The sequence below is a fragment of the Pocillopora damicornis genome, chromosome 1 (assembly GCF_964200805.1).
Source record: "Pocillopora damicornis chromosome 1, jaPocDami1.2, whole genome shotgun sequence".
Taxonomy (NCBI): domain Eukaryota; kingdom Metazoa; phylum Cnidaria; class Anthozoa; order Scleractinia; family Pocilloporidae; genus Pocillopora; species Pocillopora damicornis.
In genome coordinates this window covers 11773830-11789049 of record NC_142670.1, presented here as the reverse complement: position 1 = coordinate 11789049, position 15220 = coordinate 11773830, and the positions used below count along the sequence as shown (strand labels likewise).

The window sequence follows — 15220 nt, the reverse complement described above, 5'->3', positions numbered from 1 at the left end:
TATATTGTAAAGTGGCACCCGAGTTTATAGAGCATTATCCAAAAATTTCATTTTATTCTCGTATCGTAACCAAGTGTTGATATCTCTGACCATGTTCAAGCCATTTGCATTAATCTCAGACATGCCTCAATCGTCTTTGGACGTCATTTAATGACTGAGTAACATTAGCTGGCTAATTAGTGGTTGACTTAAAAATTAAAACAAGACATGTCAGAAATATCATATGATCATTACATTATGGTGAGCCTGGGAGAGAAATCAACTGCCCTCAGCAAAGCAACCCAGATGTGTAACTATAGCGCGTGAGTGCATCAAAAAATAGGGGGGAGGGGAGGGGCGGGGATGAAGCACTAGAAAGAATATCACCCCTTCCTTTGCCAGAGTGATTAAAGTAACAATTTTTGAAATGAAAAAAATCTACTCCAGACACTTTGAAGTAGGACCCTCCCCTCTCCTGTTAAGGAATTCTGCTAGCATATATTTTGAGCTTTAAGGAAAGGAAATTAGTTGCTTTTCGGACGCCATCAAGAAAATAAAAATATCCTTTTCAATTAGTATTTAACGCATTAAATGTCACAGACATCTAACGTGAACTGTATTGAGTAACATTAAGGATGAAAATGCAATAAAGTGATATTCTCCTAATTATTTTTTCCCGTTGATTCATGCAGTTCTAACTTTTTTTGTTGATTTGGTATGTTTTTGATACTTTGAGACAACATTCGATGCTCACCAAAATATTGAAACCCGCACCGTAAATCGATTCTTCCCTGATAATTGAGGTGGGGAATAGATGGTTTTCAGGGGGAACGGAAGAAGGATCAGTCGTCGCTAATAAAGTTTATAACTGGACTTAATAATATTGGCTGCAAATTTCCTGCAAATGAATGGGTTTTCTTAAAAATATTACGGAGCCTTATAAGGGGCTGGGGGGGGGGGGGGGGGGAGTGTAAAATCCTCAAACTCCGCCCCTTCCCCAAAGGAAACAAATCAACAAACGCTGTCCCTGATAGATTTGATTCTTCTTTATTTAGACCTTGATTTTACTCGATAGTAAAGTACAGCTTGATTATTCAATCAGCGAAAACAAGAAATGCGTTTAATTCTTAAAGCCGTGTCTGTCAACCCTTTTCCTCTCCATTATCAGTTTTCAATCTCGTACCCAGGGCTTTTCGCTCCCTAGAAAATCTGGAGAAGCTCCGGGAATGACTTTACGGATTCTTTTTACGCAAACGTCATGTTGACAAAGTTTCTCAAGGAACTCAAAGTGACAAGCTTTGTCGGGTGGGTAGAATTTGATAGTTATAGCTTTTCCTTCCTCACTAAACGGAGAAGACAAATTTTATGCTGGTATGCATTCCAAATCCTGCCAAAAATAAGCACTCATACTCAATTATTCAAACTCTGTGATCCCGTACAAAATTTTGCCATTTTTTATAGTTTTCAAAACTTTCTTAGCTCAATGCATTTCTACACAAACCGCTGCCTTGGTTCCACTCCTCTCCTGTTTCATGGTGAAGCAGGCGCAGATAATGTTCGGAGTGAGATTGTGACTTACATCGTTAAGTTTTTGACGTCATTGTTAATATTCGCTAAAGTTCTGTTTTCTGGGTTGAAGAATTTCTCCAAATACCAAGAAAATTTTTTTTGTAGAAACTTTGCTTTTCTTCATCAAAGGAAATATTTGAGTGGGACAGAAACTGAAACCGGAGAATAAGTTTCAAATTTGATTTAATCAGTTTTGAATGTCTGGACAAATATTTGATTTCTGTGATAAGATATAGTACACGTTTTGTATTTTAGACAGTTTTTACTCACTCGATTGTTCAATATTTTTTTGAATAACTCTCGACTATGCGATGACAGGGGAAAAATCTCAATGGTTGAATATAACGAAAACTATAATTAACATTACCACACTCAGTATTTTTAAGTAGAGTTTTAAAGCTGATTATAATGTGTTTTGAAACTAGATTTAAACTCGGCGAGTTAAGCCATCACACGTTGTAGATCTTAATGGTTGTGATAATATTATAGCTAACTAAAGTTTTTATTAAAAGAGCGACACCCGTGACTTTCCAGTTATTAAATGTTTTAGAGGAAATTTTCTCAGATTTGATGGTTTTTTAGTTTTGTGAACGTCTTTCGAGCGACAATTTTCTCTTCCGCGTGCGCACTTTCATTAAAAAGCTTAGCGAACACATCTTTATTTGGGTCAACGTTACGACGTGAAAAGGGGTAGAAAAACCTTACGGCCATGGGTGCGGTTTCTGCCTCTTTTTTGGGACCTGTTTTCCCTATTAAGGTCACGATTCAGAGGAAATGATTTTTTACCGACACAAAATGACACCTTTTATAGAAAGGTGCTTCTCGTCGGCGAAGCCAAAAAGTAGATTTTCAGTATCGATTAAAAGTGATTTACTCTTGAACTTCCATCAGTTTTTACTCGTCTAAAACGGCCTTTATTTCAAGTTTACCACCTCTTCTCAACCGAAATTTTCCCTTGAGTCCCGCCAAACAGCGGAAAAGTTAACTCTTCACAGATCCAACAAAAACTGAGATGATCAAAGAGTGACCAGGAAAGTTGCGGTACAATGTGTACGTAGTAAGCTCGCCTGACAGAAAGTCTTCAGACAGCTTATATCATTATAGAAAAAACAAAGTGTAACGTTTGTTCACAAACTGGTTGACTCATCTCACCTTGCTGATTTCGTTTTTCCTCGAGGTTTCCCTTCTGAATACTTGAACTAGGTTTTCCTCTACTTTGGTCACATTACCTCTTTATAGGCCACAATAAATATTTTATTTTTTCTTTTACTATGAGAATCGATTTACCCTCGAAAAAAAAGATGTCATTTTACGCTAGTGGTCCTTTACCTCTCTACGATGACCTTTTTCTCTGTCTTCAAACTGGCCGCTGGGATGAGTTTCTGCTGCCCGCTCTTTATTATCACTTGACAAAGCGTTCAACCATTTGCGCGTGTGCGGATATTTCGTTTTCAAGCTGTCAAAGTCAATGGTAAATTACTGGGGTAACAAAGTATCCGTAGTTGAATAAACTTCGTGTTCAAAAAATCTGTATTTTTCCTTCGTCAAACTTTTGTTGTTTCCTGTCATTGACTCAATTCTTTCCTTAGATTTTGCGTCCGACAGGTTGCTTTGTATTTTCTACTTTACCATTTTGCGCGGGGAATTTCCAGCCAAAATTGTTCCACTTGTGTGTTTCAAAATAGATTAACTGTTTCCGTGCACAGTATCCCCATTTAGGTATGTTTTTTTCCTTCTCTTTTCTTTTTTTTTTTTTTGCGGGGGGGGGGGGGGGGAGGGGGAGGAAGACTTAAAAAAAGAGCTAACATGTGCTGTCAGTGTTTTGGAAAGCTCAGTTTTTAGTTTTTTACCCATGGGTCAATTCTCTGTTGATCGTCGCTTTTAGACCGTTGTTTGTAGAGATCAAAAAGTACGCTTTACGTCGAGCGATAGCATAGACGGTTGAGTATACTTGTCAAAAGTAATTTTTGAAAGAAGATGGTGAAGGAATGGCGACAAAAAGTTTCGTCTGGTTCTTCTTTACCTTGGGGTAGCACCGACGAGGGGTAGTTTTCGTTTGCTGGTACTCCACAAGCACTAAATGGAGCAATTTTTTGTAAATATCTTGCCACTGATGAGATGATTGCTGACATTCTAACGAGGCCTTTCCCTAAGCACCGCTTCGAGAAACTAGTCTTCAGGTCGTGAAACTACGTTTTAATTATCTAATTTAGATGGACCTACATACAAACATAATACACTCTGAAGGAAACTGGCAAAAAATTCTTTCTACTTGATCGCCTCTACATTTTTGTTGCCTCTATGTTACCATCCTTTATCAAGTTTTTCTTTATTTTAAGCGTGAAATTCAATTATAAAGAAAAGAACACATTTAATACGTATACGTGCGAAGCATTTCAGCCATTTGCCAATGATCACGGGGTAATGTAGACTACAGTCCCGATCTTTCAGTCTAATTCTCGAGTATATGATCTATTCCTTTCACCATTTATCTATTTCCTCTCTCTTTAGAAGTCACAGGCTCGCATTGTTTCCATTAGATAATGATATTCTTCGTCCCCTTTTGAGAAACCCGCCATAACCCTATCAAGCCGCTGAAACAATTCATACCCTCTTTTCTCTAATTTCCGAAGATGAGAGTTAGCGACATCCTCTTGAAATCGAACTTTCTTCCTTTTTTTACCTTTGCAGTGTTCGTCATGGCTCATTCTTCCCAGTGTTTTCAAGAATTTGCTAATTCCATCGAAAAACGATTTTCCTCTTGAGTATTTCGGCCGTTTTTCTCCTGGTTCTTGGCATGTTTTTCCCCTCAAAGCTTTGATGGCCTCACTGATTTGGTCAAAGTTGATTTTTGAACTCTTCTTGGAATCAAGGGTAATGCTTCTATCTACTGCTTTTTTCTCTTCCGTGTTTGATGCTTGGGAGACTTTCAGTTGTCTCAGTCTACTGCTGACAGTATCGAAAAATGTGTTCCGTTCTTTTGAGCCTTTGCAACGAACCTCATCAACGAGCTCGTGCAACTCACTTTCGTTCGCGGTATCCTTTGCATCCAGAAGTGCATCGTTTATTACGCCGATGAAAAAGTTCATGCAGATAATTGTTAGGATGAAAAGAATAGCAAAGACAAATATCTTAGCGCATGTGCTGTTCACCTCTGCTAATTCACTGATTGGTCTGGCTTTCACTCTTCCAAGAGTCAGTTCGAGTTGGAAATAAGCTGCTTTTAGCACTGAGGAGTAGCGCTCAGATCCAGTGCCAAACATCAATACACCGGCGTGAAGAAATGCCACGAAGAGAATCAATAGGACAATGCTAAAGGATGAAAGAGATTGTGCAGATATCGTCAATGCTTTGGAGAATACAGCAACATGTTTATTGAAGCGGATGACTCGCAAGAGTTTTGCAGTGACGATAAACATCAGGATTCCAAGTACAACATTTTCTGCTTCATGCCAAATGATAGCTTTTTTGAAACTTATATTTGCATAACTGTTTTCTTTTAACCTTGCCCATGTTGAAGAGACTATGATTTGTCGTTTTATGTACAAAACCACGGCCAACACGGAGAAAACAACCTGGGACATCTCCACCCAATTCCACAGGGACTGGAAATACCGGGAACGGTGATTGTAAAGCTTGAAGCATTCTCTTCCCAAAAACAGCAAAACGGATACAGCGTATAGTAAAATGCAAATCAAATAGAACTGATATGAAGCTGTGTTTTTAGGATCAAGAGAAAGAATGTCAGTTTGTACCAAAGCTTCTTTGAGTCCTGATGCCTCAACTTCGTAAAAGTATGTGGCAACACCTAAAATATTCACCGACGGGTTAAACACGGAAAACTGTGCGAGAACCACCCGGGTTTGCCTGTCAAGCCAACCGTTGTTTTGCAAAGTGGTTACGGCTTTGAACCCCGTATGGTTCTTGTACCCGAGGTCTGCTACAAATCCTCCTCCACGATAAAATGAGAACTGTCCCCACTCTGACCCGCTATCACTTTCTTCCGCATTTTGATATCGCCATGGCTTCGGGCAAAGTCGAAATAAATCTGCGTCTCTTGTAGAGTTGTCGACAAACCTCCAGCCCGGTTCATAGAAAGCGGTCTTGTCTTCGTTTGTTTCCGAATATCCTTCGTAACATTCCTGGAAAGTTGTCTTCATGTATTTTAACACGTTGCATGGTGCTGTAAGTTTAATAAAAAAAGGGACATTTATTAGAAAGTTTGTTTTGGAACTAATTCAATATACAGGTATAGCACATCTCCCATATTCTTTATCGTATAGGTAAATTTAGTTAAAAACCGGATATTCACTTGTGCCCGTTTTCTCTCTTTAAAAGGTGTATAGACCAATACAAAATTAAGTAGAATATCAAAATCTTGACAACGTATGCCTAACACTTTGACAGAAAAAAATAATTATATTTTCTGGGCGTCTCCTTTAGGGTGAGTTAGACTTAAAAGTAAATAAAAGAAAGGACTTACTCGATTTCACTCTCAGTTGCCTTAATTGAGCCATCCCGACGAGAAGAGAGCGTTTATTACCAATGTACATTGTTTTTTTCTCTTCCTGACCGTTGTACCATCTACCGGAAAACACTCCAGGAATGAAAACTTCCCGCAGCCAGCTCCAGTACTTCCTGTCATCTGCCATCTGAGTTCAATAAAAATTAATACGTTACTTAGAATTTGTGACTGCATCACCTTTTGTATCGCTAATTATGGATATGATCTTTAAAACGGACTAAATAAAAAGAAAGTCAAGAATGGGAGATGTGTTGGTCGGATTTCACGGACTGGGATGGAGGCATGACTCGCTGGTGGATCAGGAACATTTAGAAACAGGTAAGGGAGCCAAGCCATTATGATGCAAAGTCTGACAAGAATTGATACAGATTCTAACCAAAATTCGAAATGTGATCATAACAGTTGTTCTATACACAACCCACGGACTTGAAAAGTAGCAATAATTCCCGATAAAGAAAAGAGGTGCTTACGCTTTGGAGGATATGTTTATGTCGTGAAAATAGATTTCAAATAGGGTTTGGCAATCCAGAATCAATCGTTGGGGAATATCAGTCTTTTAACGATTTCTCCAAACACAATAAATGTTACTCACATTGTTAAAATTGGGCAGTCCATCTCGGATTGATCTGGTCATTAAGTAGCGATGGTCATTTCTGTTTCCATAGCACACTACCATTAACAAGAAAACGAAAACCAAGTAGATACCCAACTCTGTGAAATAACGTGACAGGTTCTGTTTCTTGGCCTGGCGTTTCCTCATCTTTTCTACTTCCGCTAATTTCAACGTCCACAGCCTTTGTTTTGAGCAACCGCTTTCAACTTGATTAGAGTCTTCACATGCAGGTACCGTTGATCTCTTCGCCTTCATCTTGATAATGGCCGCCAAAACTACAGCTGTACAGAACACTTTAACTGGTTCCATGATTGTTACATCTTGAGCAAAGGAGATAAGCATTGAGGACAGCCACTGCTCACTGACACTCTTTTCCCAAATCAGGCTATAGAAGATTGTAAACGTAGCAGAAATAGCACAAGAACCGAAAAACAAGAACCAGGCAATACCTTTGATTAAATTAGCCTTATAGCAAGGACTATTGTTACTCGAGGACTTTTTGGATGCTTTTTTAAATAAAAGCACTATTAGTATGTTTATTGGTGCCACAATGAGCGCACTTTCAATACCAGTAACTACTTGTCTCCACGAGAATTTCAGCGGTCCAACTTGAATAGGTTGTTCATATTTGCCTTGGAGCTCATAAAACATCGCGTTTGCAAACATGGATGTCAAAAGCACTGAAAGGCAGCAAGAAACCCGCTGTACTCTTGAAAAGTGACTTCTCTTTGGTTTGGCAGCAACTGACACCCAGATATGTAGCTCCATAAGCCCTCTCCGCCAGCGTTTTGCAACCTCACTGGCAAAGTCCATTTGAGATACCGTTGCTTGAAACATTCGCTCGATACACCCGTCTCCGCGCTCAAGAGCAAACCACTGACTGACCATAAATTTCCAAGACTGATTGGATTGTACGTCCCGAATGAAAATTTCCTCTAAAAACCACGAAGGACTGTCACCAAAGTTGTTATGACCAATCTTCACTTCTCGAATCACACCAAGAGATTTGTTAACATACAGTACAAACATGGCCGAGTTACCACGAGAGAAGAACACGTCAATTGAACCAGTCTCTTCTTGGGTGAGCTGAAGAATGCCACTCCTTCCGTCAGAACCGTAAATCTCCATAGCAACTTGAGCTGTTGTGCCTGAGTATATCCAGACTCCTGTAGTTATTACTATCTCGTATCCATATGTACTCTCTGGAGAGGATGGCAAATGGACTGGTAAAACGTTCTTAAGAAAAATGATAATACCATTAATGAATCGGTGATTTACTTTTTTTTACTTTTTCCCTTACTTAAAAAAAAAAAAATATATATATATATATATATATATTGTTGATATTAAAAAACTTTTTTTTGAGGATACTTAGAAAAATATGAATTCTGCAAGTTTTCAAAGCGTATTAAGTTCTACATAATACAAAATATGTTCAGAACTTACATTTTTAGAGTCTTCTATGTCTGCCTTCCTGACGATAACAAGCACAATCACGTAACTTAAGAAAACCAACGCCACCGCCAAAATAACTCTGATATTTCCAGATTCTGGCAACTTTTGAATCTGCACTTGAACCTTGTCGAAGTCGATAGGATTCGGTTTAACCAAAATACTTCCCCCGAAGGATGTCAGGTGATCGCAGCTGCAGTTAATAAATCTGTCCAATGCTCCTAAAATCTGGAATTGTCCAGAGAGAAAATCACTGTTTCGGTTTTCAGTGCTAATGATGCGTCTTGTCCATTCAAAGGTATTCAAAGGTCGTGATTAGCTATGAGAATAATTTTATTTTTTGCGATGGAAGACTACACACGGGCTCGACAAAGTTTTGTCTTCTAGATTTATAGTTGCCAAATAAGCGAAGATGATCACAATGGAGGACTCATTTTTCCACAATTACGTGAAACCCACGAATTCTCTGAAAAGTGTCTGAACTAATTCCACATTATAAAAATTATTCGATAATGTTAACACTTTACACCGACTCACCCGACAGCCTTTTGTTACCCACATCTCAACTTTCGCTGACCAGTACACACAGCTACCGAAGGTCACCCTCAGAGTATAGTTCTGATCGGTTTTGGAATCATAAGCTGGTGTCACAGATGCAGTTTTGCTCATGGGTAGGGTAGGTGGGGGATCTTTGACTTCGACGCAAGAGCGCTTTTGCCGTCCAGCTGTAAAACACGATCTTTTCTTTCTCCTGTGTGGGGTGGTCGTGGTGGCATTATAGTTTTTTACGCCCAGAAAGTATTTTCCAGGATGCCTGGCCAATGTTGCTATTGGGGTAGGTGGGTTCGACGAGCATTCTGGTTGTCTCTCCTTTTTGTCATGCGCACTTGCAGTCCAAACGCACTGTCCATTTTGAGAGATTGTGGCATTGAGATCGTAGTTTCGAGTCGTTGGCCGTTCACCAAATCGCAAGTAAACAAACAGATGTACAGTTGGCTCTTGGGGTTTGACTTCTACCTGTATCAGAGTGTTTTCGTACTTGACAGTTATCTCGTGGAAACGTAAATCGTCATCCGTCGTGAAGTACCATAGCTCCTTGGGCATTGTCCGAGGTTTTGGTGGAATAACGATAACAATGTCTTCTGGTAGACTTGACACTTCCAAGAGCTCGCTTTTATTGTCCTTTAAGTCCAGAAATAGAACCTCAGAGTCGACTCGCTCCTTGGTGCTGTCCCAGGTGTAGGGGTTGAATGACATTGATAGCATCTGCAATAAGAATAAATCAAAACTTTTTGTTGACTTTAAGGTATTGAGGATTAAGAGACATGATAATTATCGCTAACTGGCCATAATTATGGAAGCCAAACGAGAAAAGAGTTCAGGATGCCTAACAGAGACTGTACCTTCCAAAGCGTTTGGTCTTGGGTTATCAGACTTTCCGAAGTCACCCACGACTAAATCGATTTTGACATGCGCTCGTTTCTTATATTGATGTAATCCCTTACCTGGGTGTCGACAAAACTTGTTCTGTTCCTTCCTGTGACAGGCCATGGTGGTAAAATGAAGCTGCCACTTCCACCCTTTATCTGCAGCCCTGCAAGTTTATTCGGGCTATGTCGCCCTAATGTCATGTTCAATTGACTCGTGGAGATCGATATCATGTTTTCACCTGGGACTCTTAGGGCTAACAATGCGTCTGCAACTTTTCCCAGCACTTTTAGGGCAGTATTAGCAGACCTCTCACCCTGTAAAATGAAACAAAACATCACGAGCAAACAAGTAAAAATAACAAAAAGAAGCAAAGCTAGACTAACAAAGAGCTTAGCAGGGACAATTACAAAAAAAAATTAATTTTTTGAGGCACTTGTAAGATTTGCGACGACCTATTGTAAGTAGCGATAATGGCAACTTTATCACGTAATTTGGCAGCGGCACTAGCTTGACACGCAATGAGTCAGTTGGAAATGAGGGAAGCCGACTCAAGTGCAGCTTGAAGTTTCATATGTAACTAGATTTCGCTGTTAGACTACAACAGCTAACAAAATACCTGCTCTTGGAAGCTTAAGGTGGAATCTATTGACGCCATCTCTGCTGATATCTTTAGCACACTTCGAAGACACCAAACTAAGTTTTCTGCTGATTGAGTGACTAAAGACATATCAGCAACGTCCTTCAAATGGACGATAGACCTTAAGAAGGTCATTTGCGAATCGACAGCCGATAACGACAGTTCCTGAAAGTGCGTTATTAACAAACATGGAATTATTTGCTGCTCAGCACAGTACATTTCTGTTTCTAGGAGCCCGGGGTTAGAGAGGTATCATCGCCTTTAAGCCATTTTTGTTTAGGTAAAGGAATTCTAAAACGCCTTTTGGCAGTCTTGCCCTATTTGACATACTGAAGTATAATATGGCATTTTTGTAGGGGAAGTGATGCAAAAAAAGTGGAGCGTGTCCAGGAGAGGGGTCTTAGGGCAGTTTTCTGTGACTGGAATACTAACTATAAGCAGTTTCTAGAATGGGCTAAATTGCCCACCTTAATGAAACGTAGATTGCAAGATATTGCGACCATCATGTATAAAGTAAAATTTAAGCTAGCACCAAGTTATATACAAGATTTATTTTCAACAAATCATATAGTGTATAAATTAAGAGTTAAAGAATTTGCTATTCCAAGATTTAACTCTATTCATTATGGCAAGCATTCCCTTAGGTATTTAGGACCTGTGCTATGGGCTAATCTATCTTCCCGTATTAGGACTTTGCATTCACTAGCGGGTTTTAAGAGGGCAGTCAGAGGATTGGATTTGGAAATGCTTATGGGCGATGGTGGCTTTGTGGACTGCTTGGTTTGCAGCGCATGATTCTTAGTTATGTTTTTTTGTTGTTGTTGTTTTTTTTTTTGTTAGGCTCAGATTTTCTCCCCCCCCCCCCGTCTTTTATCGTCGGGGAATCAAGGTGCCCTGGCCTAATTCTGCTGACCGCAAATTTTCAGTCTCATTTAATTATAAACATAATTTAATTAATTATTTATATTGCGAATGGATGAATTACAATCGTGAGTGTGTGGGTAGAGAGAGTGAGCGGGTTTTAGAGAGAGATTTACTTATTTTACATGTAAATTATTCTTATATTAATATTTAGCTATTTATTAGAGAGTAGTAGAGAGAGTGAGCTAGTTTAGAGATAGAATCTGTACATATCTTACATGTAAATTATTCGAATATCAATATTTTAGCTATTTACTATTTTATTTAAACTATTTTGTTGTGTCCTTACTTAGTGGTTTCATTACTGCTATTTTTTATAATTGGCACATGAATAAAGTTATTATTATTTTATTATTATTTTTCTCAAACATTTTTAGCCTGTGCATGATAATAAAACTAAGCTATAAAACTAAATCAAGACAACCGACAGCGCTGTAGAACTCTAGCTCATGAAAAAAGCAATCAATAATTTTTATGTCAATTGTGGCAATTTTATATCCCTCTACATGTGTGCCATTCTTTATGATGAACGATCGATTTTATTTTACCTACCAATGACTCGGGAGAGACTTTTTCTAAGACTTGAAGGGCAGAACCAATCACGGAGGAGCTTTGAAGCAGGTCTGCGGTGTTGTTTACCTTCACTGACGTAATAGTTTTGATTACAAAGTCTACAACCTTGAAATGCAATGAAGTTCAATCGCATATATGTTAATACAAGAATCTTCTAACATGTGAATATACGACAGCACAGGTACACAAACATAAACGTCTACACGAATACTGGAATGCACGAGTACACTATTACACGAGTACACGAGTGCACGAATACACGAATAAATTAGTTCACATAAATACTATTTATCACATAAACTACGGTGTTATAAAAGGATTCCCGGCCCTGAGAAAAGCCGTAATAACACGTGAAAAAATATCGCATTTTTTAACGTGTGTCGATAAAGCCAATCAGCTGCTGACACGTCACTCGCCTTTGGCGCCACTCGGTCTGGTTGATGAATTAACGGCGAAGCCTTTACGATTCTCAATTAAAGTTGTTTGTCGGAGCTTTCTCGAATTATGGCGGCTAAAACACTAAAAATCCGTATTGCTGACAGACAGGTTGAAACTTTCTTAGAAGGGGAAGAAAACTAATATACTAAAAGAAAAACCGAAAGCTACATATTCAGTGGCTTTGGTGTTAGTTGGTGTTAGCATTTCTCCCGGCTGAGAATGAAAATCGACAACTGGTAGATTTGCTACTAACCAATTTTGGCCGTTTACCTGAAAGACCTCTTCTGTCGGTAAAGGACAAAGGCAATAACTGAGAATTTTGTAAATTGAAAATTACGACTATTGTTGTTTTTTTAATCATGATTCAACGCATTTTTCTATCTTAGGAGCTAGCGCCAACGTAGTCAACGATTGTTATTCTGGGAATGTCGATTCATTTATTTTCATTCATAAATGAAGTCGGCTTTTCTTCTCAGTAAAGAGCTATTGTGTTTATATGATAAACAAAGTAATTCATGGTTGCTTGTAGATATGGAATTTCTCTTCTCGTGTTCAACTCGACATCTCACTCGTGAGCTATCGAGTTAAACGCTCCTAGACAAATTCCATATCCACGCGAGCATGTATTATTCTCAATGTATTATTTGTAGTCTAATCAGTGCAGTTGGATTATAAAAGTCATTAGTACCACAATACATTAACACACGTATGTGCAAATACTTGGATACGGAGAGATATCATTATGCTACTACACGAATAATTTACCTTGATTTTCTCCTCCAGATTCATCCTGGTCTCTTTTGTAACAATTTGAAGGACAGAGTTTGCTAATTGTGCCGCTTTTCCCAAATCTTCTTTTCTGATGACTTCCTGGATCATGGCTTCCAGGCTTGTGATCTCATCTGCTCTTAGAATCTGGGAAGGTTTAACCTACGGAAAGACCATTGGTCACTGTTGTATAAGCTACGTGTTTAGAAAAAAATTGGTTTTTTACCCTCCGATGGCTAGCTGTCAAAAAATGACGAAATTATGTCAACAAAATTTCCCAACTACACCAATATTACAGAACCTACCAACTAAACTTACCTGTACTGTTAGATTAACAGGAGAGGCAGAAATTCCGAAGTTATCAGTCACAACAACGTTGAATCTCATGGTATAGTTATCTGCATTGTTCCCAGGCGGTATCCCAAAGGTAACTATGGAGTTGTTGACGCCATGATATAACACAGTGTACATACCGTTCTCCAATCTATATTGAAACCGGTAGGACAGAGGGGTGCTGTCACTTGTCCAGTTGATACAGCTCAGATTAAAGTGTGATTCCAAGGAGATGCCACTTGACGGAGTGATCGAGCATGTCCCCCTTGTGGGCGGTAACGCGGTAGAAATGTCGTATGCTGACATCGCCCATAAACCGTCGATAGTTGTGATAAATAATGCCAAGCGGTACTTATTTCCAGCAACAAGTGAACCTCCATTTATAACAATATTGCTGGCATTTAGAGGTGTACTTGTAATGAGTTCTAAATTATATTTTCTTTGCCAAACAGCGGACACGTTTCCCTCATATCGCTGGTAGAGTATCCACTCATATGAAGAAATTTTGAAGCACTGTAATCCCTTGCATTCTGATCGGACACTAAGTCGTACTGAGGGGCTGATTTTAGGCAGACAATTTATGAAACACCTAAAATGAAGGAAAGAATGGTGATTACTAAATGAGAATGTAGGTCAATGTAACGTAAAGACGGCCTTGCTTGTTGAGAACAATGGTTGTCATAGTAACTGCAAAAGAGAAAGAAACGCAAAATACAGGGACACTTCAGGCATACAAGACAACAACAACAGCAATGGCAAAATCAAGAGCAACAACTTTAACTGAAGCAGAAGCAACAATAAGAAAATAGGAAAATAAATAGGGATATCAGTAGCAACAAAAAGAACAAGCAACAGCCACAATGATAGCATCGACAACACGCCAACTTTCTTACCTTTGATATATTTTAGGGGGATCTCCATTCGAGAAATGGATGACTTGATAAGCGCTAGCATTGCGATAGTCTTTGGTCACAACCAGTCTAACTATGTAGATATTACTGAGAGACATAGCCTCTGTATTCAAGTAAACTCGCACGCCAGATGCTCTTCTATTATATTGAAAAGCTGACTCGTTTACCGCAATAAAGAAGTCTCTCTTCCTTCCCTGCACAGAGGAGTAATTCCCAGTGATCTCACCATAATGCCATGTAAAGTTCATTCCCGATTGGTCACCATGTGCAGCTTCAGGGTCATATGAGAGTGAGCCATCCAATGTGATGTTTTCTTTGAGTCCTCGAATCACCTCAGCTCCGCCAGAAATGACTGCAACAAGGTCCTGCGTCTTACCTAAAAGCCGTTGTAACAAAAAGCAAAAGTTTGTTACTTTTTAAACTTAGCTTACCGGTAATCAGAATGGTTCTGCTTTGTCATCAGTGTGCCTCGACAAAGCTGAAGTAGCCATTGAAAGACACATTCAGATTGCTTTTCCAAATTTCCAACGAAACGTTTTTCTTTAGATTGGCATATAACAGTAAAAAGAACAGAGTTCCTAAGATTTCTATCATGGAATCATTGTAACATTACCTCAAGAAATACCCCTTACTCAAAATACTAAAGAGTTTCTCTTGTATACCCGTTTATGTTCGGTTATGAAACTAGCCACAATAGCGTTTTTCAGAAACACAAATTAGACTACTGGATACTGTCTTTCCCACACTTTTAAGACAAAGCCCTCGCTACAGAAAGGGGTGGCGTGAAAGCTGAAAAGATGTCAAGTGAAATCGGAAAAAGCCTAACCTTTGCAAAATAAGCAACCTTCAGTTGTTGATGATGATAATGAAGTCGGTGTTGGTAAAACTGTCATTGTTGTCGATACTGTCCATGTTGGTGATCCTGTGTAGGTTGGTGATGCTGTGTATGTTGGTGATGCTGTGTATGTTGGTGATGCTGTGTATGTTGGTGATGCTGTCCATGTCGGTGATGCTGTCCATGTTGGTGATGCTGTGTAGGTTGGTGATGCTGTCCATGTTGGTGATGATAC

The 15220-nt window shown here is 39.1% G+C and overlaps 1 protein-coding gene and 1 long non-coding RNA gene across 2 annotated transcripts; both read right to left on the bottom strand.

Moving 5' to 3' along the window:
* Positions 1-3865: 3865 nt before the first annotated feature.
* LOC149051983 (polycystin-2-like protein 2) lies at positions 3866-7028 on the bottom strand. Its single transcript, XM_089213839.1, has 3 exons — positions 6666-7028; positions 6032-6200; positions 3866-5731 (listed from the first exon to the last, which is right to left on the bottom strand). Exons 1-3 carry the CDS (start codon positions 7026-7028, stop codon positions 4056-4058), a joined length of 2208 nt encoding a protein of 735 aa, XP_089069965.1. The 3' UTR covers positions 3866-4055.
* A 3999-nt stretch (positions 7029-11027) lies between these two features.
* On the bottom strand, positions 11028-13043 carry LOC149051982 (uncharacterized). Its single transcript, XR_016186543.1, has 2 exons — positions 12904-13043; positions 11028-11805 (listed from the first exon to the last, which is right to left on the bottom strand). It is a non-coding gene; the product is annotated as an uncharacterized LOC149051982 (long non-coding RNA).
* Positions 13044-15220: the final 2177 nt, after the last annotated feature.